We start from the raw sequence: 24,178 nt of genomic DNA on the forward strand, positions 1-24,178 counted from the left end.
ATGAATGTGGGGTGAGGGGTACATGTGTATGCATGTGTGTGTGTGTATGCACATGTGTGTGTGCGTGTGTGTGTGAACGGGCTTCTTGTTTACTCTGGTACAATTTCACGCTTATTTACCACCCCAATCTGTTCCTGGACACGGTGATGGACTCTGTATATGTTATGTCATTTTATTCTCACAATTGATCTATGGTAGTAAAATTATTCTCATTTTTTACACCTCCTTTAAAGCATTTGTAAATCTGGACGTAAGAGCCTCTCTCCTAAAGTTCAGGAGCATTCAAAACTGAGATGCTCTTCTCTCCTTCCTCTAAGCATCAGGGTTCTCTGTCTGCATCCTATGTGGACCAGGGCAAAATAAACTTGAAATTCACTGATATTAGCCTCTATGCAATTTTGGGTGCTGATGGGCTGTTAGTTATTTTGTTGTTTTAAAAAAGAAGTTAGCCTTTATTCATCAGAGTGCCACAGTCACTTTGTGCAGTAAGTTCAGTGGTAAGGTAAGCTTGCTAATTAATGTGCCTTTTAAAGGACTTTACGCAGCAGCAGACAAAATTGAGCCCTGGAAAGAATTTAGCCCAATAGCCAGTCATATACTATGCCGTATAGCATACCCAGCCAATGGGGAGAACGAAGTGTGGCTGTGGAAAAAGACAGGGTTAAGGAATTTTTTTAAAGCACTATGTATTTATTGACAGAATATAACTCCAGGCGGTATTCACATGCTTTAAACTGAAGCTCTTAACTTGGCAGCGCAGTTTAAGCAAACAAACTCAGGCTGTTGAACACAATGATTAACAGGAAGCAGGGGAGGGGACACAGTTACTAGACTCTGGCCGGGAGAAGAGGCTGAGGTTAAGGTCTTAGAGCCGATGACTTGCAGAATGGTCACCTCATCCACTTGCGATTTCACGGTGGGAACAGGTGGACTACCCGGAATCAGAACCTCTCTGAGGACATTTGTTTTTGTGTAGACACAGGTTGCAGGTTAGCGGGAGAACAGGCAAGCCAAATGCAAAGGAGCCACTTCAGAAATGTGTCTAAGAAAAGTGAAAATGCAGCCTAGTGGTAAATGAAGAGGGGAAGAAGAAAGAAAAAGGACTAGGACTGTGAACTGAAGGGACGGGGAACAGCCAGACCAGAGCTTCAGCCATCAAGAGGATGATTTCGGAACGTGGAGAAAATGTAAGTTAAATAGATCTACACTCTGATCCTATCTTAAGAGAGAGATCTTTTACTCATTTCCTGGTTGTGAATGATGGGCTCTTGGAAGCACTGTCTTTTTAGCGGGTCTCTTATTTCTGCCCTGATTTTTGTATTTGTTTACAATACTGAGTTATGGGAGAATAAACGTTTTCTGAGGGCAGCGCTCTCCAATGCTTCACTGTTAGCAGAAGCCTGTCATCAGATTTTTGAGGGGAAAGTTTTTTACCCAACAGAAAATGCATTGAAAACTACCCTTGATGAAGCTACCTGCTATGAGTACATGGTTCGAAGCCACTATGTAACAGAAACACTCTCCGAAGAAGAGGCTGGGTTCCCTTTAGCTTACACAGTGACAATCCACAAAGACTTTGGCACTTTTGAGAGGCTCTTCAGGGCGATTTATATGCCCCAGAATGTGTACTGTGTGCACCTGGATCAGAAGGCGACGGATGCCTTTAAAGGTGCAGTGAAACAGTTACTTGGCTGCTTCCCAAATGCTTTTCTGGCTTCCAAGAAGGAGTCAGTCGTCTATGGGGGGATCTCCAGGCTCCAGGCTGACCTGAACTGCCTGGAAGACCTTGTGGCCTCTGAGGTTCCCTGGAAGTATGTCATCAACACCTGCGGGCAAGACTTTCCCCTGAAAACCAACAGGGAAATAGTTCAGTATCTGAAGAGATTTAAAGGGAGAAATATCACCCCAGGGGTGCTGCCTCCTGACCATGCTGTTGGACGGACTAAATACGTCCACCAAGAACTGTTAGACCACAAAAATTCCTATGTGATTAAAACAACAAAATTAAAAACTCCTCCTCCTCATGACATGGTGATTTACTTTGGCACGGCCTATGTAGCTCTCACAAGGGACTTTGCTAACTTTGTCCTCCAAGACCAGCTCGCACTTGACTTACTCTCCTGGTCCAAGGACACCTACAGCCCCGACGAACATTTCTGGGTGACACTCAACAGGATTCCCGGTACGTACGTCTCTTAACTTTTATTTTTACGAAAAACACTGCATGGTCAATACTGAACAAGTTGCTTTGAAAAGAGTGGAAAAAATGGAACAAACTTCTTTACAGTTCTAAATGTCAAATTAAAAAAAAGCCTTTCATCTGTAAAATGGTAAAATGGAGATGTGTTATATCACCCACTCTTGTGAACCGCTCTGTTCACGGGACGAAAGATTGAAGGAACACTGGCCATATAAATAAAAACGTGGCCGAGCACGGTGGCTCAAGCCTGGAATCCCAGCACTTTGGGAGGCGGAGGCAGGTGGATCACTTGAGGTCAAGAGTTTGAGAGCAGCCTGACCAACATGGTGAAACCATGTATCTACTAAGAATACTAAAAAAATTAGCCAGGCATGGTGGTGCACGCCTGTAATCCCAGCTACTGGAGAGGCTGAGGCAGGAGAATCGCTTGAACCCAAGAGGCAGAGGTTGCAGTGAGCCAAGATTGTGCTACTGCACTTCAGCCTGGGTGACAGATCGAGACTCTGTCTCTAAATAAATAAATAAATACATAAATAAATAAACCTTATTCTCCTTTAAGCGTAATGCATTTAAAATCAGGAATAAGTATGATAAATAAAATTTGAATGACAATTTGAACACTTCAATAATATTTTTGTCTCTGTTGAAGCGCCCATCCTTTCGAAATGGGAGCAAGATACAACTTTTAATTTTTTTATTTGCAAGCTCTTTTCTGGTCTTGAATCAAAAATTTAAAGCATGGCCAGGCATAGTGGCTCATGCCTATAATCCCAGTGCTTTGGAAGGCTGAGACAGGAGGATCTCTTGAAGCCAGGAGTTTGAGACCAGCCTGGGCAACATAGTGAGACATTGTCTCTATTTTTTTTCGAGAAGTTAAAAAAAAAAAAAGACAAACCTTAATGCACCTTAAAGATTTCTAGGCTGGGCGCGGTGGCTCACACCAGTAATCCCAGCACTTTAGGAGGCCGAGGCGGGTGGATCACAAGGTCAGGAGTTCGAGACCAGACTGGCCAACATGGTGAAACCCCATCTCTACTAAAAATACCAAAAATTAGCCAGGTGTGGTGGCGCGTGCCTGTAATCCCAGCTTCTCAGGAGGCTGAGGCAGTAGAATCGCTTGAACCCGGGAGGTAGAGGTTGCAGTGAGCCGAGATCACGTCATTGCACTCCAGCCTGGGTGACAGAGGGAGATTATGTCTCAAAAAAAAAAAAAAAAAAAGATTTCTAGACCAGTGCCTCCATTTTATAGATGAAGAAACTTCAATGTGATTACATGATGTGCTCAGATCCCACAGCTAGTAAGTAAGCATATGCACCAATTATAAACCAGGTCTCCTAAGCCTGATGTTCTTTTTAGGTTGACTTTCAATTAGGTCTCTATTGTTGCTAAATCAACTCCATCTCTCCTTTGGTCCAAGTTCCAAATGATTTTTGAATCATCTCAAGTTGTTTACAGTGAACCAATTTAGTTCTGCTAGTTCAGTTCAAAATAAGAATTCATATTTGCAGTTCAAAGGAAAAAGTAACTGGAATCCATATGAAGATCACAGTCATGGTTTCTTTGGATTGCTGGTTCAACCCCGGATGCACATTGTGATCATCTGGGGCTTCTAAAAATACCTAAGCCAGGGCCTGTTTCCCTCCTTGGGGCAAGACCTAACTATTGATATTTGTACAGTTTCTGAGTGATTCTCGTGTACAGCCAGGAGTGCAAACCATTGCAGGTGCTTGTTTTAGATATTGGCATACAAAGCTTCACAGGCTTAGAATTCTCTTTAAATCTGTGATTTTCTTAGAGCCAGAAGGGGAAGTGTAGTGATCAAAAGAAATTACGGCTCAGGAAAGTCATGGGGAAAGCACAGAGCTGTTTAAATAGAATTGTAGTGTCCAGAGTAAGGGAAGTGAAAGCCCCACTTCTCTGTTTAATTATTACTCCTACTATGTGGCGATCTGAGCCATTGTCCATTGTAAGGGTCCTTCTGGTTGATGTGTATGAACTGCAGTTTCGTGTTTTTTTTTTTTGGCAGGGGATGCAAGGGACATTTGATATTGTTCCAACTGATTATAGTGATTGAGGGATTATGATTAGGATTCTCCAAAGTAACTAGTCCAGGCCAGGCGCTGTGGCTCACCCCTGTAATCCCAGCACTTTGGGAGGCCGAGCCGGGTGGATCACCTGAAGTCAGGAGTTCAAGACCAACCTGGCCAACATGGTGAAACCCTGTCTCTACTAAAAATACAAAAATTAGCCTGGCGTGGTGGCACGTGCCTGTAATCCCAGCTACTCGGGAGGCTGAAGCAGGAGAATCACTTCAACCTGGGAGGCGGAGGTTGCAGTGAGCCGAGAGCACGCCACTGCACTCCAGCCTGGGTGACACAGTGAGACTCCGTCTTAAAAACAGAAATTAAAAAAATAAAGTAACTAGTCCAGAAAAACATCTCACAACTGAAGTGGTCTCATGGGAAGGGAGAACAGCACTGCACAACAGGAATGCTACAATGGGAGCCATACATCTAAAATCAAAGTTTAGATTTTCCAGGAGCCACATTAAAAGAAGTAAAAAGAAGCAAATGATATGAATTTAAAGAACGTATTTTATGCTGGGTGTGGTGGCTCACACCTGTAATCCCAGCACTTTGGGGAGCCAACGCAGGCAGATCACTTGAGGTCAGAAGTTTGAGACCAGCCTGGCCGACAAGGTGAAACCCCAATTCTACTAAAAATACAAAAAATTAGCCAGGCGTGGTAGCTTATGCCTGTAACGTGAGCTATTCGGGAGGCTGAAGCAGGAGAATCGCTTCAGCGATTTAGGGAACCAGGAGGCAGAGGTTGTGGTGAGTCGAAATCATGCCATGGTACTTCAGCCTGGACGACAGAGCAAGACTCTGTCTCAAAAAGAAAAAAGAGTGTATTTTATTTAACTCAATTTGAAATATCACTTCTGCATGTGGCGTGTGGCTGTGACCACAGGCAGGGGAGGTGGACCTTGCATCCTCATTGCTGGTATAGTAGTCAGGCTCTGCTGCCCTAGCGGCACTGAGATGTTGGCCATCCTCATGTCGCAGAGTCTCCACCTCTGCTGGTCTTGCTTTGCCTGCTTCTTTTACTTTATTTGAAATTCTTGCCTGTGCTTCAGCGCCTCTCCTGGTTTATGGGCTCCTCCACCCTGTGGCTTCTACTTCTTATGTCTTCCCCTGGTATCTGCCAGATTCCATGCTGCTCTTTTTTTTTTTTTTTTTAAGATGGAGTCTCAAGCTTTGCTTGGGCAACACAGAGACCTTGTCTCTACAGAAAAATAAAAAAATAGCCAGGCATGGTGGCATGCACCTGTAGTCTCAGCTACTGGAGAAGCTGAAGCAGGAGGATTGCTTGAGCCCATGAAGTTGAGGGTAGAGTGAGCTGCAGTAGCACCACTACACTCAGACTGGTCAACAGAGTGAGACTCTGTCTCAAAAAATGGATAAATAAATAAGCAAGCAAAGCAAAACATGGGGCCGGGCACAGTGGCTCACGCCTGCAATCCCAACACTTTGGGAATCTGAGGCAGGGATCTCCTGAGGTCAGAAGTTCGAGGCCAGTCTGGCCAACATGGTGAAACCCCGTCTCTACTAAAAATGCAAAAATTAACCAGGTGTGGTGGTGCACACCTGTAATCCCAGCTACTCAGGAGGCTGAGGCAGGAGAATCGCTTGAACCTGGGAGGCGGAGGTTGCAATGAGCCGAGATTGTGCCACTGCACTCTAGCCTGGGGGACAGAGCGAGACTCCGTCTCAGAAACACAAACAAAAAAAAACATGGTCCATCCCCTGTACCTAAGAGGTCCCTTAAGAAGCAGCAGGTCATCTGGAGGCCTCTCAGAGGATAAGACTCTCTGCATGGCCTGCTCAGGTGAAGGTGCCCATGAGGAGAACAGTGTTACAGAAAGGGAGTTCACATATGGCTTTAAAGATGTCCAAGAAGCCTCACTAGCTGTTGTGAAATTAGGGCTTCCTGCCCTCCTTATTTCCTCTCCTCATTTCCGTCTTTTACCCTTAATCTGGTCCACAACAAGATGGTATGCCTTTTAGTTTCTTGTCTGATTCAGCTGTGGATGATTTCCATTTATAAGCCCAAGATGCAAATTCATCCACCTCCCACTTTCCTCCTGAGTTGGATCCTCTGGGTTGGATGGCTCTGCCTGTGATAGGGACATTCAGTGAGTTTATTCCATTGGTCATGTGTGCCTTGGATTTTACACATTTCAAAACTGACCAGTGATTTCTGTTTCACTTGCTAAGAAGCAATATTTTGCAGATAACTCCATGGGAGAGTGCCAAGGTGTCCAAAGGGGAAGGAATAGAGAAAGGAAGATACCTCGCAGGTGATTGAGGGCCCGGAAGACAGACCCTCCCTGCTTCCAATTTGTTTTTCCCCTGGAGCCAGCCTGTGGACCGGCCCTGTTGATATTCCATGGCAGACATCTTCCCCTGAACCCTAAATGTGGGTGGCTCATGGTATTTCTATTTGCTGTAGAGTCCATACTGGCCTGACTCTTTGTCACTGTTTGAGGCTGGTATATCCCGTTAGTCCCTCTATATGTAAAAATGCAATGCTGAGGTTGCAGGTGCCAAGACCTTGAGAGATGCAACTTTGGGAGCAGAGAAGGGCAGATCCGAATCAAGGTGGTCTTGGGAACTCATCCTTTATCCCCAGGGATGTGGCTGGGGTCTTACTGCGTGCAGAGGGAATTGCTATTCCCCCAACCAATCGTGCGCACAGAACTTCTGAGATGCTGGGCGAATGGACAGACTTGAAGGGGAGGAAAATGTGGGGATTTTTACTATTAGTTCTGCTTAAGCAATCTTTGTTTTTTATATCTGCCAGAAATACCGACTTTTGTCAACTTCTAGAAAAGGAAATCAGAGAGTTGGGACACCTGTGAGTTCTTTCTTTTTTTTTTTTTTTTTGAGATGGAGTCTTGCTCTGTCACCCAGGCTGGAGTGCAGTGGCGTGATCTCAGCTCACTGCAACCTCCACTTCCTGAGTTCAAGTGATTCTCCTGCCTCAGCCTCCCGAGTAGCTGGGACTACAACCTCTGCTTCTCGGGTTCAAGCGATTCTATTACCTCAGCCTCCTGAGTAGCTGGGACTACAGGTGCCCACCACCACACCTGGCTAATTTTTGCCTTTTTAGTAGAGGTGACAGGGTTTCACCATGTTGGCCAGGCTGGTCTCGAACTCCTGACCTGGTGGTCCGCCCACCTCGGCCTCCCAAAGTGCTGGGATTACAGGCATGAGCCACCATGCCTGGCCACCTGTGAGCTCTTCTCAGGGAAACACGGTTTCTTAGGAAGGTGGTAAATGGCCTGACAGACTTCATTTTTTAAATAGGTAGATGATCAAGAAAACAATGGCATTAGTTTTATCACTTCCCTAGAATAAGAAAGGAAGAGTTTAACCTGCAAGTGATCTTATCTTTGTCTACCCTCTTCACTGATCACTGAGTTTGTTCTTTGGGCATTCTGTAGCTCACACTCTTATCTTTACTTTCTTCTTCCTCCTTGCCAGCTCATTGCAAGTTGAAAATACCAGAAATCAAAAATGCATTTAATGGCCACGTGGGGTGGCTCACGCCTGTAATCCCAGCACTTTGGGCGGCTGAGGCAGGCAGATCACCTGACGTCAGGAGTTCGAGACCAGCCTGGCCAACATGGTGAAACCCAGTCTCTACTAAAAAGGCAAAAATTAGCCGGGCATGATGGTGGGCGCCTGTAATCCCAGCTACTTGGGAGGCTGAGGCAGGAGAATAGCTTGAACCTCGGAGGTGGAGGTTGCAGTGAGCTGAGATCACAACATTGCATTCCAGCCTGAGCAACAAGAGCGAGACTCCATCTCAAAAAAAAAAAAAAAATATATATATATATATGTATGTATAAGTTGAACTCATATAAGTCAGGGACTCTCTTTATTCTTTCCTGAATTCATACCCATGACACCTTAAATATAAACCCTGATAGATCTGATGGCATCTATGTTTTGTTCTGGAATAACAGGTTTAGTTGCTGAAAGTCATAAAGTGACACAGCACAACTGAGGACTGCTAATGATTTTGACATTTTATTGAGTTTATAAAAAGATTGTAATTTCCCCAGATCAGAAATTGCCCCAATATGTAGTTTAATGGATTTATATGCATTTTATATATCCATATATATTACCATCGAAAATGGCTTCCATAATAATGTTAATATATATGAATAGTTTTGCTTTGCCAATTACACCATCTTCTCGGATCTCAGAGGAATAATCAGAGATGTGACCCTGTTTTAATATTCTGTTGCTCCTTCAGGTAGCAATTTCCTTTTTAAAACCAAAAAATAGTGTTTCTTCCTATGGGGACCTATCTTAATTTTATACTGAGGAAGCTAAAAGTAGATTGATGAGAAAGAAAAAATTAAGGGTTGGGCCCAGCTGGAGTATAGTCAGATGACATCAATTAGAATGCATTTAAGATTTAAGTGGACTGGTAAATGGGTTGGAAAAATAGTCTAAAGATTTGTTTACTCTCTATTAGAGTTAGAAGGCAGCTCACACTCACTGGTGGGGTTTAGAAACAAACAGGCCTGAATTTAAAGCCTGTCTCTACAGCTCACCCATCTCTCTTTTTTTTCTTTTTTTGAGATGGAGTTTCGCCCTTGTTGCCTAGGCTGGAGTGCAATGGCGCGATCTCGGCTCACTGCAACCTCTGCCTCCCAAGTTCAAGTGATTCTCCTGCTTCAGCCTCCCGAGTAGCTGGGATTACAGGCATGCGCCACCACGCCTGGCTAATTTTTTGCCTTTTTAGTAAAGACGGTGTTTCTCCATGTTGATCAGGCTGGTCTCAAATCCTAACTCAGGTGATCTGCCCACCTCAGCCTCCCAGAGTGCTGGGATTACAGGCATGAGCCACTGCGCCCCGGCCCTCATCTCTCTTTAACTTTAACTCATTTCACTGAGCCTGAGTCTTCATCTATATCCTGGGGATAAAATATCTCTTTGTAGGACTGTTGAAGGATCAGAAAGCATGCAAACTATACCTGGCACATCATAGAAACTCATTAAATTTAGAGACAACAGATGAACTTCTCAGGTGTTGATTTTTGAGGTTTTAATGTTACTATTCTAAAAATTCTATGTGCAACTAAAACAAAAAACAAAACCCACTTACATTTGGTTTTGAAAGTGTAAGGTCTAATTTTTTGTTAGAAATCAGGTATGTGAGGAGGGGCGTGATGGTTTATGCCTGTAATCCCAACACTGGGAGGCCAAGGCAGGAGGATCAGAGGATTGCTTGAGACCAGCCTGGGCAACATAGTGAAATTCCATCTCTACAAAATATATAAAAGTTAGCTGGGTTTGGAGGTGCATGCCTGTAATCCCAGCTACTTGGGAGGCTGAGGCAGGAGGATCACTTGAGCATGGGAGGTTGAGGCTGCAGTGAGGGGTGGTTATGACATTGCACTCCAGTCTTGGTGACAGAGTGAGACCCCATCTCAAAAAAAAAAAAAAGAAAAGAAAAAGAAGGAAGGAAGGAAGGAAGGAAAGAAAGAAAGAAAGAAAGAAAGAAAGAAAGAAAGAAAGAAAGAAAGAAAGAGAAAGAAAGCAAGAAAGAAAGAAAGAGAAAGAAAGCAAGAAAGAAAGAAAGAGAAAGAAAGCAAGAAAGAAAGAAAAGAAAGAAAGAAAGAAAGAAAGGAAGAAAGAAAGAAAGAAAGAAAGAAAGAAAGAAAGAAAGAAAGAAAGAAAGAAAGAAAGAAAGAAAAGAAAGAAAGAAAGAAAAAAAGAAAAGGAAGAAGGAAAAAGAAGGAAGGTAGGGAGGGAAGGAGGGAGGGAGGGACGGGAATAAATTAGGTATGTGGCTGCAGAGGTCCCCTCGGGTATAATTCTTCTTAGCAATATCACCTGTCTGTAGTCTTGTACCGGGAAGCAGCATTCTGTGACTAAAGCCTCCTACCTCGCCAGGCTTCTCACTTTAGACTGGTTTGAAGCCAATGGCCTCCACAACCTTGTTCATGCTGTCTTTTTGTTCTGGAATACTCATTATCTTTTTTTTTTTTTTTTGAGAGATAGTCTCCTTCTGTCGCCCAGGCTGGAGTGCAGTGGCGCGATCTCGGCTCACTGCAAGCTCTGCCTCCTGGGTTCACGCCATTCTCCTGCCTCAGCTTCCCGAGTAGCTGGGACTACAGGCGCCCGCCACCACGCCCAGATAATTTTTTGTATTTTTGGTAGAGACGGGGTTTCGCTGTGTTAGCCAGGATAGTCTCGATCTCCTGACCTCGTGATCCACCCGCCTCGGCCTCCCAAAGTGCTGGAATTACAGGCCCACCTTGGAATACTCTTTATCTTTGCTGCTCATTCTCATCTCATCAGTTCTCTTCAAGATCCAGTTGAAAAGTCACTGCCTCAGCTGCTTTACACTCCTGCAGAAGCAGCTCCCCTGCCCCGACTTTATCCACACTTCTCTTGCAGCGCCTCCTCCATTGCATCTTAACTATTTGTGAATCTCAGTCCCCTCTACGCCGGGGCCCTGCCCACCCCCCACCATCAACACACCAAATGTGAGCATGCAACCGAATGATTGGCCCAGGACCTAGACTTTTATCCAGCTTCATCACTGAGCGGGCTTCCAATATCACTTTGCATGAGGAATGAAGACAAGGGAGAGAAATGGTCTGCGTGTCTAATAAAATGTTCTCTACAAATGGAGAAAATTCCCCTTCAGCATTACAGGAAGTTTATTTTCTGATTTTTCAATTCTAGCTCTGCTTTTAAGCAGTCGACAGGGTGGGATTCTTAAACCTAAACCCCAGCTCCCTCATCACCTCCACCAACTTTTCCAAAGGACAAACATCCTTTGCTGCCACCTATGCTAAATCCATTAGCAAACACGCTTGGGAGTGTGGGCTGCCTTTGGGAGTTGTCAGTCAACTGATTGCTAGGGTCAGTATCAGTTACCCTGCATGCATTTGAGGACTGAGTTTGTATGTTGCTTTTGTTCTTTCAATTTTGATTTTAAGTTCAGGGGTACATGTGCAGGATGTGCAGGTTTGTTACATAGGTAAACGTGTGCCACAGTGGTTTACCGCACAGATCATCCCATCACCTACGTATTAAGCCCAGCATCTCTATTAGCTCTTCTTCCTGATGCTCTCCCTCCCGCCACGTCCCCCACCAGCCCCAGTGTGTGTTGTTCCCCTGCATGTGTCCATAAGTTCTCATCAATCAGCTCCCACTTATGAGAACATGTGGTGTTTGGTTTTCTGTCTCTGCGTTAGTATGCTGAGAATAATGGCTTCCAACTTCATCCATGTCCCTGCAAAGGACATGATCTCGTTCCTCTTTATGGCTGCATAGTATTCTATGGCGTATATATACCACATTTTCTTTATCTATTCTATCATTGATGGGCATTTAGATTGATTTCATGCCTTTGCTATTGTGAATAGTGCTGCAATGAAAATATGTGTGCATGTATCTTTATGACAGAATGATTTATATTCCTTTGGGTCTAAGAGATTGCTGGGTCAAATTCCTGTATGTTTTAGTTCAGGTCTAAAAAAGTAAAATCATTAATTAAGGGAATTTAGCAGAGTTATTTTGGCCCTGAGAGGATGTGATTTAAAATATTCAGAAAATGTAGTTGAAGTAGTTGATTTGGCAGGTAATTGTGTAATTGCAGGGAATTCAAGGGACTCTGAATTCAATTCAGGGAATTCAAACAGAACTCTTTGCCTTTGAGCCAGTTTTCCCCCTAGGCTTTTCTTGGCCTGCAAAAATCCTGGTTGTCTTTGAGGATCCAGTTGAGTTGCTCTTGCTCCTGAATCATTGACAAGCCCCTACTCCCAGGCAGAGCAGTTTGTCCTTTGTGCCCCAAGTACTTTTTGTTGTCACTTTTGTTAGGGTTTGCGGTTTAATCATCTGTTGCTGCTGCCAGAAAGCAGAGTCTTGGAGAGTAGGGAGCTTTATATCTTTGTGAGCCTCAACCCACACAAAGCTTGGTGTCAGATTGAATTCAAATTCACCTTATGTTGCTAGTATGAAATAAATTGTGTTGTTGCTTTCATACAAATACAGCAGTTTTCTGCTAATAAGACCTGCAATGTGAAATTAAAAAAGAAAAAAAAAATAGGTTTCTACCGTCCAAGTCACTGACAGAATCTACAACAGATTGACAGAGTTACAGCTGTTTCCAGCCCCAGTTTTAAACACCATACAGCCTTTCTAGAAGGCTTGCCAGTCATCATCATCCCATAAGTTCTTACAATGCCAGGCACTAAACTGATGGCCTTTTCCTCTCTTAAAGGTAACAGCTTTATTGAGATATAATTTGCATAGTGTAAAATTTATGACGTATAATTTACATACCATAAAACTCACTCATTTTAAGTGTACAATGTAATGATTTTTAGTGCCTTTACAGTTATGCAACCATGATCCCAGGCTAATTTAGAATCATTTTATCACTACACAAAGAAACCTCATGACCACCTCCCATTTCCACACCCAACCCCTACTTTTCTGGCTCTATGGATTTGCCATTTCCGGATGTTTCATATTAACTGAATCATACAATACGCTTTCTTTCATGTGTGGCTCCTTTTACTTACTGCCATGTTTTTTAGATTCATCCGTGTTATAGCGTGAATCAGTATTTCACTTTTTGTAGGAATGGATGCTGTTCCATTGTATGGATATACCACGTTTATTTTTTCAACCATTGATGGACATTTGGGTTGTTTCTACTTTTGGCTGTGTGAAGAATGATGCTGTGAACATTCCTGAACAAGTCATTGTGGGGACACATGTTTTCTTTTTTTTTTTTTTTTTTAAATGTATACTTTAATAAGTATAAAGTGTATAAATAATTAGGTAAGCTTGTGGAGAAGCTGACCAAGATACATAAATTAGGAAATACAAGTGTCCATCTAAATTTTCTATATTTCATTTTTTTCATAGTATTTATTAAAGGTGTTTAATATACAGTTTCTCATCTGTCATTTTGGAAGTCCTTTATTGTACAGACAATTCTATTGTCTGATGACAAACAGCAGCCACCATGGTTATTCAGGACCTCCACGTTGGATAAATTCAATTTCTTCTTGAGACACAAGTTTCCTTCTGTATTTCTGAGGTAATGTTTTTATTATTTCTGCAGTATCTGGTGGACCCTGATACATCAACAAATCTGGTGATTTACTTCCCTTAGAATGTTGTGAAATTACAGAAGAGTGAGATGGTAGCCCTGCTGATCTCAAAGCTTCCGATACATTGGGTTTAGGATTGTCTCTTCTGTCAGGAAACCTTATTAATGGAGTGTGTGGTTTGACTACCTGAACGACCCTACTGGCAGACGCCATCTTGCTGCCCATCATGACCCCTAGAAGGGGCAGTTTCCCGGGGACACATGTTTTCATTTCTCCTGGGTAGACACCAAGAGTGAAACTGCTGGTCACTATGTTAATTCTTTTTTTTTTTTTTTTTTGAATTTTGAGACAGCGTTTCACTCTTGTTGCCCAGGCTGGAGTGTAACGCCACGATCTTGGCTCACTGCAACCTCCACCTCCCGGGTTCAAGCGATTCTCCTGCCTCAGCCTCCCAAGTAGCTGGGATTACAGGTATATGCCACCATGCCTGGATAATTTTTGTATTTTTAGTAGAGACGAGGTTTCACCGTTTTGGCTAGGCTGGTCTCGAACTCCTGACCTCAAGTGATCCACCGGCCTCAGCCTCCCAAATTGCTGGGATTACAGGTGTGAGCCACTACGCCTGACCTTTTTTTTTTTTTTTTCCAATTGAGACAGAGTTTCACTCTGTCACCCAGGCTGAAGTGCGGTGGTGTCATCTTGGCTCACTGCAACCTCTGCCACCAGGTTCAAGCAATTCTCGTGCCTCAACCTCCCAAGTAGCTGGGACTACAGGAACACACCACCACACCCAGCTAATTTGTTTGTATTTTTAGTAGACAGGATTTTGTCATGTTGTTCAGGTTGGTCTTGAACTCCTTATCTCAAATGATCCGCCTGCCTCAGCCTCCCAAAGTTCTGGGATTACAGGTGTGAACCACTGCGCCCAGCTTCCTATGTTAATTCTATACTTAACATTTTAAGGAACTGCTAAACTGTTTTCCAACGGGTTGCAACATCTTGCATGCCCACCTGCAGTGTATGAGGGTTCCAATTTTCTCACATCCTTGCCAATACTTGTTATTGTCTATCTTTTTTAGTTTAGCCCTTCTAGTGAGTGTGAAGTGGTATCCTCTTATAGTTCTGATTAGCATGTCCCTAATTAACAACGATGTTGGACATCATGTACTTGTTGGCCTTTGATATATTTTCTTAGAAGAGGACCAAGTGCCCTTTGGACATTATTTCTTTGAATTAAGATTGTTGCAATCGCTGAGGACACTGGGATATGGAGTTTGTATTACTTGCCCAAGGACACCCAGCTAGTAAGTGTCAGTGTCAAGATGATTACATTTGAATTTTAAATGGGGTCTATTAGGAGATGAAATTGTCTGACATTGAATTAAGGACACACTAGGCCGGGCGCGGTGGCTCAAGCCTGTAATCCCAGCACTTTGGGAGGCCGAGACGGGCGGATCACGAGGTCAGGAGATCGAGACCATCCTGGCTAACACGGTGAAACCCTGTCTCTACTAAACACATACAAAAAACTAGCCGGGCGAGGTGGCGGGCGCCTGTAGTCCCAGCTACTCGGGAGGCTGAGGCAGGAGAATGGCGGGAACCCGGGAGGCGGAGCTTGCAGTGAGCTGAGACCCGGCCACAGCACTCCAGCCTGGGTGACAGAGCAAGACTCCGTCTCAAAAAAAAAAAAAAAAAAAAAAAAAAAGGACACACTATATGGACAAAATGTTAGTTTAGGTCTGTAACTCCTAAATCCTATGACCAAGAAAATAGCTAAGACTCATTTAAAAAATAAATAAATGGGCCGGGCCTGGTGGCTCACGCCTGTAATCCCAGAACTTTGGGAGGCTGAGGTGGGCGGATCACCTGAGGTCAGGAGATCGAGACCAACCTGGCCAATATGGTGAAACCCCATCTCTAGTAAAAATACAAAAATTAGCCAGTCGTGGTGGTGTACGCCTGTAATCCCAGCTACTTGGGAGGCTGAGGCAGGAGAATTGCAGGAACCCAGGAGGCAGAGGTTGCAGTGAGCCGAGATCAAGTCACTGCATTCCAGCCTGGGCGACAGCAAGACTCCGTCTCATAAAATAAAATAGGCCGGGCATGGTGGCTCAGCCCTGTAATCCCAACACTTTGGAAGGCCAAGTCAGGTGGATCACGAGGTCAGGAGTTCAAGACCAGTCTGACTAACTTGGTGAAACCCCATCTCTACTAAAAATGCAAAAAAAATTAGCCGGGTGTGGTGGCAGGCTCCTATAATCCCAACTACTCGGGAGGCTGAGGTAGAGAATTGCTTGAACCTGGGAGGCAGAGGTTGCAGTGAACTGAGATCACCCCACTGCACTCCAGCCTGGGTGACAGAGTGAGACTCCATCTCATAAATAAATAAAATAAAATAAAACAAAATAAAATAAAATAAAACATTAAATCAATTAATTAATGGGACCGGGTGCAGTGGCTCACACCTGTAATCCAGCATTTTGGGAGGTGGAGGCGGGCAGATCACCTGAGGTCAGGAGTTCGAGAGCAGTCTGGCCAACATGGCGAAACCCCGTCTCCACTAAAAATACAAAAAATTAGCCAGGTGTGGTGGTGGGCGTCTGTAATCCCAGCTACTTGGGAGGCTGAGGCAGGAGAATCACTGGAAACTGGGAGGCAGGGGTTGCAGTGAGCTGAGATTGCACCACTGAACCCCAGCCTGGGCGACAGAGCAAAAACTCTGTCTCTAAATAAATAAATAAATAAATAAATAAATAAATGGGATGGTCAGAGAGCTGCTGGGAAAATAAATAAACAAATAAACAAAGCAATTTAATTTAATCCTAATATGTAGTTACTGTGATTCGATTCCTTTTCTGCGATTTTATGTAAACCATCATCCCTCTTTTTAAGAATCAAGTGGGTACAGCTCCCTCCTTTCTAATAAAACTGTATCTTGTGTTTCGAGTCTATATCCTTTTCCTCTCAGCTCTTGCATGATGAGCTGAAGGGTTTGTGCTGAAGTCCTAGTTGGTGCTTTTTGCTTTTACTTTTTTGGCTTTTTTCCATTTTGCAAGAGCTGTCCCTTGGCTGTGGTCTCCATTTTTGTGGGTGCTCATTGGTCTCTGCTATGTACATTTGACCACCTAGAAACTTAGGAGTTTTGTTTAAATCCACATCAAGCCGGCTCACTCCAAACTTCCTTAGTGATTTTTGCTGCTTTAAATACTACCTTTTGTGTTCCTGAGCTTGACAAATTTAGGAGTGTCTAACAGGGTTTCATGTTCTTTTGTTTTTACCTTGAAGGATTCATAAATGTGTCTCTAGTTTTCTCCTTATTAGGAATAAAGTGAACTTCAAATTCCTATGATCGTTGCAATCCTAACCTCTTTCGTGCCTTGGTGAAAAATCATAACAGTTTTCATGAAGGGTAAATCAGTCACCCTTGTAGAATTTTCCATTCAAGTACTGAGCCATGCGAAGCTGTTTTTAGCTGTTCTCGTGACTTTCCCGAGTTTAGTCCTGGTCTGGGAGACTCAAGTGTCTTCAGGCAAAAGCCAGCAGTGGAGTAGGGCGTAAGGCTTCCTTGCTTTTCAGCTCCCAAGCAGTACAAGGGATGGTTAAGATGGCAGGGGAAATGAAATTAAAGAAAAGGCAAGGTTAAGGAATGAAATCAGTTACAATGATAGGTCACTGTTGACAAGATGTGGGGCCTGAAAGTAGAAACTTGGAGTTGTTCCAGAGGTTTCAGGGTCTAGTTCCAAGGGCAGCTAGAAATGACTTGATCTTTTCCCCATGTGTAATTTTTTCCCAATGTGTGTTTTTAGCTTCTTAAACTGATTTCTGTAAGGCAGCCTCTTTTGCTGTTCTTTATGCCTCACTGCTGAGCTTCCCTGCCATGTCTGTGCATGCTGACGTGCTGGGACTGGGTTACAGACAGGCTACACTTTGGTCTCAGCAGCATATATGGCAGGCAAAACCCAGGGCAGTTGAAACCTTTTGGCCAGATACCTCTGGCTGAGAGCAGCTGTGTCCATTCTAACCGCAGGTGTCAGACAAATGCAGTTGACCAATGAACAATGTGGGGGTTAGGCCCACTGAACCCCTGTGTAGCCAAAAACCTATGTATAGCTTTTGATTCCCCAAAAACTTAACTACTAAAAACCTACTGTTGGCTGGGCACATTGGCTGATGCCTGTAATCCTAGCACTTTGGGTGGCTGAGGCGGACGGATCACGAGGTCAGGAGTTCGAAACCAGCCTGTCCAATATGGTGAAACCTCATCTCTACTATAATATAAAAAAATTAGCCGGGCATGGTGGTGTGCATTTGTAGTCTCAGCCACTTGGGAGGCTGAGGCAGGAGAATTGCTTGAACCTGGGAGGCAGAAGTTGCAGTGAGCCGAGATCATGCCACTGCACTCCAGTCTGGGCGACAGAGTGAGACTCCATCTCAAAAAAAAAAAAAAAAAAAAAAACCACAAAAAAACCCTGCTGTTGACCGGAAGCTTTACCAGTAACAATTATATACTGTGTTATTACAATAAAGTAAGCAATTGATTGTAAATAAATATTTGCCAAGGGTCAACTTTAATTGTTTTCAGTATGTGTCATCATTGAAAAGCACTTCCTTACTGAATAACTCATCCCACGTTAAACACTAGATTTCAAAATATCAGAAAGGCAGTTTCCATTTGGTCATAAAAGGTAGGGAAGAGCCATATCTGTTAATAGAGTATCGATCTTTAGGTGGAATCACATTTTAATAAATATCCTATGTTAATTTTTTTGAGTCAGACAATTTCTATCAATCAGACAACCTAGGCAACTCTAACACTGGCACCGTTTTGTTGATGGGAATGTAAATGTTTTCTAAAGAGGAAATTCTATAGGACAAATATTTTATCAAAGAGAGAGCAGAGAGACTAATACTGATGCTTTATTTGGTTAACTCATCTGAACTTCACAGAAAACCTCTGAGGAACATGGTTATTATCTCCAATTTGCAGATGAGGAAGCTGAGGCTTCAAAAGGTAAAATTACTTCATCTAAGTGTGTTTCACCCCTAATTCATGTTCATTCTAATCTACATACTGCTTCTCTGAAGTTCCTGTAAGTTATGCAACTTATTTAATGAAAATATTGGCCAGGCGCGGTGGCTCATGCCTGTAATCCCAGCACTTTGGGAGGCCGAGGCGGGCAGATCACCTGAGGTCAGGAGTTTGAGACCAGCCTGGCCAATATGGTGAAACCCTGTCTATACCAAAAATACAAAAAAAATTAGCCAGGCGTGGTGGTGGGTGCCTGTAATCCCAGCTACTCAGGAAGCTGAGGCAGGAGAATCGCTTGAATCCAGGGGGTGGAGGTTGCAGTGAACCAAGATCGCGCCATTGTACTCTAGCCTGGGTGACAGAGTGAGACTCCGTCTTAAAAAAAAAAAAGGAAAGAAAAGAAAATACTGCTCTTTGAAGATCTATAAAATGTTGAAAGATCTCAGAGAGGTTTTCAACCTTTTATTTATTATTTATATTTTAAAGCTGGTTTTTATGAAAGTAGTATATCCTTATTTTAAAAATTTAAATAGTACACAAAAGATTAAGAAAAATAAAACATGTCCATACTTCCTCATCCTTCTCTGTATACATCCTTTTTCCAGAGATAATCAACATTAATAATATGTTGGTAATCTATGACATACCCATCCACATATAAAAATATGCTTTATGGAATCATTACACTTTTTTTTTCTTTTGTGGTTCATGATTTTATGTCCTACCTTAAGAAATTTTTGCCATCCCGAGATCACAAAGATTTCCTTCAACCTTTTATTTTAAACTAGTTCAAACTTACTATACTTACAAGAATAGTATAAGGAGCTCTCGTATACCTTTTACCCATGTTTCCCAAACCATAATATTTTGTACACTTGCCTAATCATATTCTCCCCTCTCTCTTATTCATATATTTTTCTTAAACTATTTGCAAGTTATCCCTTAATATTTCAAAGCATATTTCCTAGCAACAAAGACACCCACCCCCACGTAACCACAGTACAACTATCAAGTGATAGTAGCATTACTATTTAATCCACAGACCCTATTCCAGTATGCATGGTTATACTCATCACGTCCTTCACGAATCTGGGATCTGATCAAGAATCTTGAGCTAAACTTGGCCATCATATCTCTCCAGTTTGGAACAATTTCTCAGTCTGTCTTTGTCTTCTAAGATCTTCTCATTTTTGAAGAGTGCAGCTCTGGTGATTTCTCATGATTAGATTTAGGTTATACCTTTTAGGCAAAGATATGGCAAAAATAATGCTGTAGAGCCTTATGATGATGATGACTTTTTATCAGTTGCCTAAGATAGTACCTGACACATTTCTTCAGTGAAAAGCTAGGAAGTGTTTTTATTTATTACTAAGTAGATATCCTATTTATCAAATAATCATTCCCCAGTTTTGCCATTCATTGGATCTTGCCTGACTCAATTTTTACTGTGATAGTTACCAAATCATGATTTTTAAATAAAATTCATCCTTCTTCTATGTTTATTAGTTGACATTCAACTATAAGGTAGAGCCATCTCTTCTTCTGTGTGTTGGCTTATTTATTTATATCTCCAGGGAGTTAGATTTCTATTTATTCAATGGGTTATAATCCATTACTCTTTTTACTTACTTTACTGCTCAAATTGTTCCAGACTTGGCCAGTGAAAGCCTGTTCAAGCTGGCTTGTGTGTTCTTTCAACAAGTCCCCGTGATTCTTTTTGGCACAGATGTTCCAAGCTGATCCTGCACTTAACCTGCCCCAGTCTTGCAATCAGCCATTCTCTCCAAGAAGGAAGCCCTGGTTCTATTGAATAGAGAATGGTATTTAGAGATCAAAATCTGGGAGGCTGAAACAGGAGGATCACTTGAGCCCAGGAGTTGGAGGCTGCAGTGAGCTAAGATCTTGCCACTGCACTCCATGCCCTCCAGCCTGGGCAACAGAATGAGACACTCTCTCTCTAAAAAGTTAAAAATAAATAAATGAAAGCGAACACCACAGTTCTCCTTATGTCTCAGGATTTTTCCATGAAGCAGATCTGGGCCCTGACACCAAGATGTTCCTGGGCGTCCCAGAAAGGGCACTGCAAAAGGACGCACAAAAGAGCAAGAGCTTGGGAGCCAAGCCGTTCACATTCAGGTCTCAGGTCAGCCATTGCTACCTGAGTCACTGGGGGCAAACACCAGTGACCCTCTGAGTCTAGCACCTAATGCCAGCTCTCAGTGTCGTCACTCATACTTTCCTGGTACACGGTTATTACCATCCACTCCACTTGCCAGGGCAGCCGCCTCCCACTCCTGGTATAATCTAGATATATAAAACCTTGTTTTTGTACTTCATATAAGTGGAAATATACAGCATGCGTTTATTTTTTCTCTTTGGCTTGCTTTTGTTCAACATTATGTTTGTGAGATTCACCTTTTTTGTTGCAGGCAGTTGCATTTCTTCTTCATTCATTCTCATTGCTGCATAGAGAGAAGAACCCATATTTGAAGAGGTTTTTTTGTTTTGTTTTGTTTTTCCTGAGATGAAGTCTCGCTCTGTCGCCCAGACTGGAAGGCAGTGGTGTAATCTCAGTTCACTGCAACCTTCACCCCCTGGGTTCAAGCAATTCTCTGCCTCAGCCTCCTGAGTAGCTGGGATTATAGGCTCTTGCCACCACGCCCACCTAACTTTTGTATTTTTAGTAGAGACAGGGTTTCACCATGTTGGACAGGCTGGTCTTGAACTCCTGACCTCGTGATCCACGTGCCTCAGCCTCCCAAAGTGCTGGGATTGCAGGCGTGTGCGACTGCGCCTGGCATGAAGACACTTTTGGTTGTCAGAGGTCGAGGGAGGGAAGCAAAAGTGCTACTGGTATTAGTGGGTGGAGGCCAGGGGTGCCCCTCAACATCCTACAACGCACAGGGCAGCACATCCCACAACACACAGCCCTTACAACACGGCATTTTCCAGCCCAAAATGCCTATAGTGCCAAGGCTGTGAAACCCTGCTGTTGGTGGAATGCCCACCACAGTCTCCAGTTTGGCTCTATTATGAATATGGCCACAGCGAATCTTGACTTAGGTGGCTTTTGATGAATATACTGCATTTCTGTTGAATAAATACTGGAGAATGGAATTTTGAGTCATAGGATATAGATACGCTCAACTTTAGTAGACATTGTTGGTTTTTCAACGTTGTCATACCAATTCACACTCCTCCATCAGGGCATGAGGATTCCCGTTGCTCCATATCTTCATGAATTAAGTTGGCATTTTCTGCCTTACTTCCTTTCTCTCTCAATCTCTCTCTCTCTCTCTCTCTCTCTTTTGTTGAGAGAGGTTCTCGCTCTGTCACCCAGGCTGGAGTGCAGTGGCACAATCTGGGCTCACTGCAACATTCACTTCCAAGGCTCAAGCGATTCTCCTGCCTCAGTCTCCCGAGTAGCTCTCTCTTTTTTAAAATCCTTTTCTTACACCCTTTTCGAATTCAGCTTATGTCCACTACTCAATGCAGCAGTGTTCATTGTTAAATAATTCTGTTCTGTATTTTGTAAAATATGGATTGTGCCCAGATGTGGTTGCTGTGTATAGTAATTAGAGATGGCGTTTGGGAGATGACTCATAACCAGGGTTTCTCTCATTTAAAGATAAGCACCAGGTATTTGTGTATTCATTTTCTCCCACTACTGCCACCAATTAGTTTTCCATAGTAAATTTTGCTGTAGTGGTTAGATTATCCATCATTTAAGTTCATGTTTATAAAGTATTTCCAAATTGTACAGTACTGTTTACCCCATTTTTTTGTTTGTTTGTTTGAGACGGAGTTTTGTTCTTGTTGCCTAGGCTGGGGTGCAGTGGCACAATCTGGGCTCTGCCTCCTGGGTTTGAGCGATTCTCCTGTCTCAGCCTCCCGAGTACCTGGGATTACAGGCGCCCACCACCATGCCTGGCTAATTTTTGTATTGTTAGTAAACATGGGGTTTCGCCGTGTAAGCCAGGCTGGTCTTGAACTCCTGACCTCAGGTGACCCACTCGCCTTGGCCTCCCAAAATGCTGGGATTACAGGCATGAGCCACCGCGTCTGGCCTAACATTTTTTTTTTTCCTTACAATATATTAGTTATAGGGAAAGTAGAGATGGCGTCATTGAGGAAAAAAAAATCAAATAATTTTGGTCTCTGGTTCCTTGACTCCCAAACTTTGGTCCTAGGATGAGTACTTTCAGCTTTATCTGGGACCAAAATGCAAATTATTATTATTATTATTATTGAGACAAGATCTTGCTTTGTCACCCAGGCTACAGTGCGGCGGCACCATCGTGCCTTACTGCAGCCTTGACCTGCCAAATTCAAGTGATCTTCCCACCTCAGCCTCCCAGGTAGGTGGCATGCACCACTGTGCCTGGCTTTTTAATGGTTTTGTAAAGACAAGGTCTCACTATGTTGCTCAGGCTGGTCCCAAACTCCTGAGCTCAAGTAATCCTCTCTCTCGGCCTCCCGAAAGTGCTGGGATTATAGGTGTGAGCCACCACACTTGTCAGAAATGTAAATTATTAAACTCACCTGGAACCTACTGAACTCTTAGGGCCCTGTAACTTGTATTTCTACAGCTCCTCCAGGTGATGAGATGTAAAAGTAAAGTTTGCAATCCACTGATCAGTACTATCCTTATCCTCAAGCTACAGACAATATGGCTGACAGTTGTGGAGACCAATGTTTTGGTAACCCAATTAATGAGTCAGTCACCCTCCCAGTGTTAAACAATTTCCACAGGTAAATTCAGTAGTAAGTCTTGTCTTGAGATGTTCATTGGCCATGACCTATTTTTGGCAACTTATTTTTCATTTTCCAAGGCCCCAAATGTCAGGATTTTCATATTTCCAATTGCTAGATGTATGCTAATAGAAGACTGCCCCTAGCCACATGTGCCTTAACATTTGCCTATTTAAATACGTTGTATACAGTCTTTTGCAAGTATTTGCTTGGCATCATTCAGCATCCAGGAAGTGTTTCCATGGTAACTTTGCTGCATCAAAATCAGGTGCAGATTACACCAGCTCACACAGATGGCAAGACCACCTCTGGACTTGCTGCCTGGGTCTTTAAAATTCTGCATGTTAAACTTCTTTCCCACCTCTGAGATGATAATTTATCTTTTTATTTTTAAATTATTATTATTATTATTTATTATTATTTTTTGAGATGGAGTCTTGCTCTGTTGCCCAGGCTGGAGTGCAATGGTGCGATCTCGGCTCACAGAAACCTGCGCCTCCCAGGTTCAAGAAATTCTCTGCCTCAGCTTCCTGAGTCGCTGGGACTGCTGGTGCCCGCCACCATGCCTGACTAACTTTTGTATTTTTAGTAGAGACGGGGTTTCACCATCTTGGCCAGGCTGGTCTTGAACTCCTGACTTCATGATCCACCCGCCTTGGCCTCCCAAAGTGCTGGGATTACAGGCATGAGCCACTGTGCCTGGCTATTTTTTAATTTTTATTTTTTATTTATTCATCTTTTGAGACACAGTTTCTCTCTTGTCACCCAGGCTGGAGTGCAGTGGCGCCATCTTGGCTCACTGCAACCTCTGTCTCCCAGGTTCAAGCAATTCTCCTGCCTCAGCCTCCCGAGTGGCTGGGATTACAGGTGCCTGCCACTAAGCCTGGCTAATTTTTGTATTTTTAGTAAAGACGGGGTTTCACCATCTAGGCCAGGCTGGTCTTGAATTCCTGACCTCATGATCCACCCGCCTTGGCCTCCCAAAGTGCTGGGATTACAGGCATGAGCCACTGCGCCTGGCTATTTTTTAATTTTTAT

At 43.3% G+C, this 24,178-nt stretch overlaps 2 protein-coding genes across 2 annotated transcripts; one reads left to right on the plus strand and one right to left on the minus strand.

Moving 5' to 3' along the window:
• The first annotated feature begins 639 nt into the window (after positions 1 to 639).
• Positions 640 to 21,325, plus strand: LOC112623440 (N-acetyllactosaminide beta-1,6-N-acetylglucosaminyl-transferase). Its single transcript, XM_025383875.1, has 3 exons — positions 640 to 2,220; positions 18,567 to 18,570; positions 21,311 to 21,325. Exon 1 carries the CDS (start codon positions 1,258 to 1,260, stop codon positions 2,197 to 2,199), a length of 942 nt encoding a protein of 313 aa, XP_025239660.1. The 5' UTR covers positions 640 to 1,257; the 3' UTR covers positions 2,200 to 2,220; positions 18,567 to 18,570; positions 21,311 to 21,325.
• LOC112623442 (28S ribosomal protein S36, mitochondrial) lies at positions 13,142 to 13,609 on the minus strand. Its single transcript, XM_025383876.1, has one exon. The coding sequence runs from the start codon at positions 13,585 to 13,587 to the stop codon at positions 13,276 to 13,278; it is 312 nt and encodes a 103-aa protein (XP_025239661.1). The 5' UTR covers positions 13,588 to 13,609; the 3' UTR covers positions 13,142 to 13,275.
• Positions 21,326 to 24,178: the final 2,853 nt, after the last annotated feature.

Source organism: Theropithecus gelada, chromosome 4 (genome assembly GCF_003255815.1).
Source record: "Theropithecus gelada isolate Dixy chromosome 4, Tgel_1.0, whole genome shotgun sequence".
Taxonomy (NCBI): domain Eukaryota; kingdom Metazoa; phylum Chordata; class Mammalia; order Primates; family Cercopithecidae; genus Theropithecus; species Theropithecus gelada.

Coding starts and splice junctions, on each gene's coding strand:
- LOC112623440 (XM_025383875.1), top strand. CDS start 1,258: ATGATGGGCTCTTGGAAGCACTGTCTTTTTAGCGGGTCTCTTATTTCT.
- LOC112623442 (XM_025383876.1), bottom strand. CDS start 13,587: ATGATGGGCAGCAAGATGGCGTCTGCCAGTAGGGTCGTTCAGGTAGTC.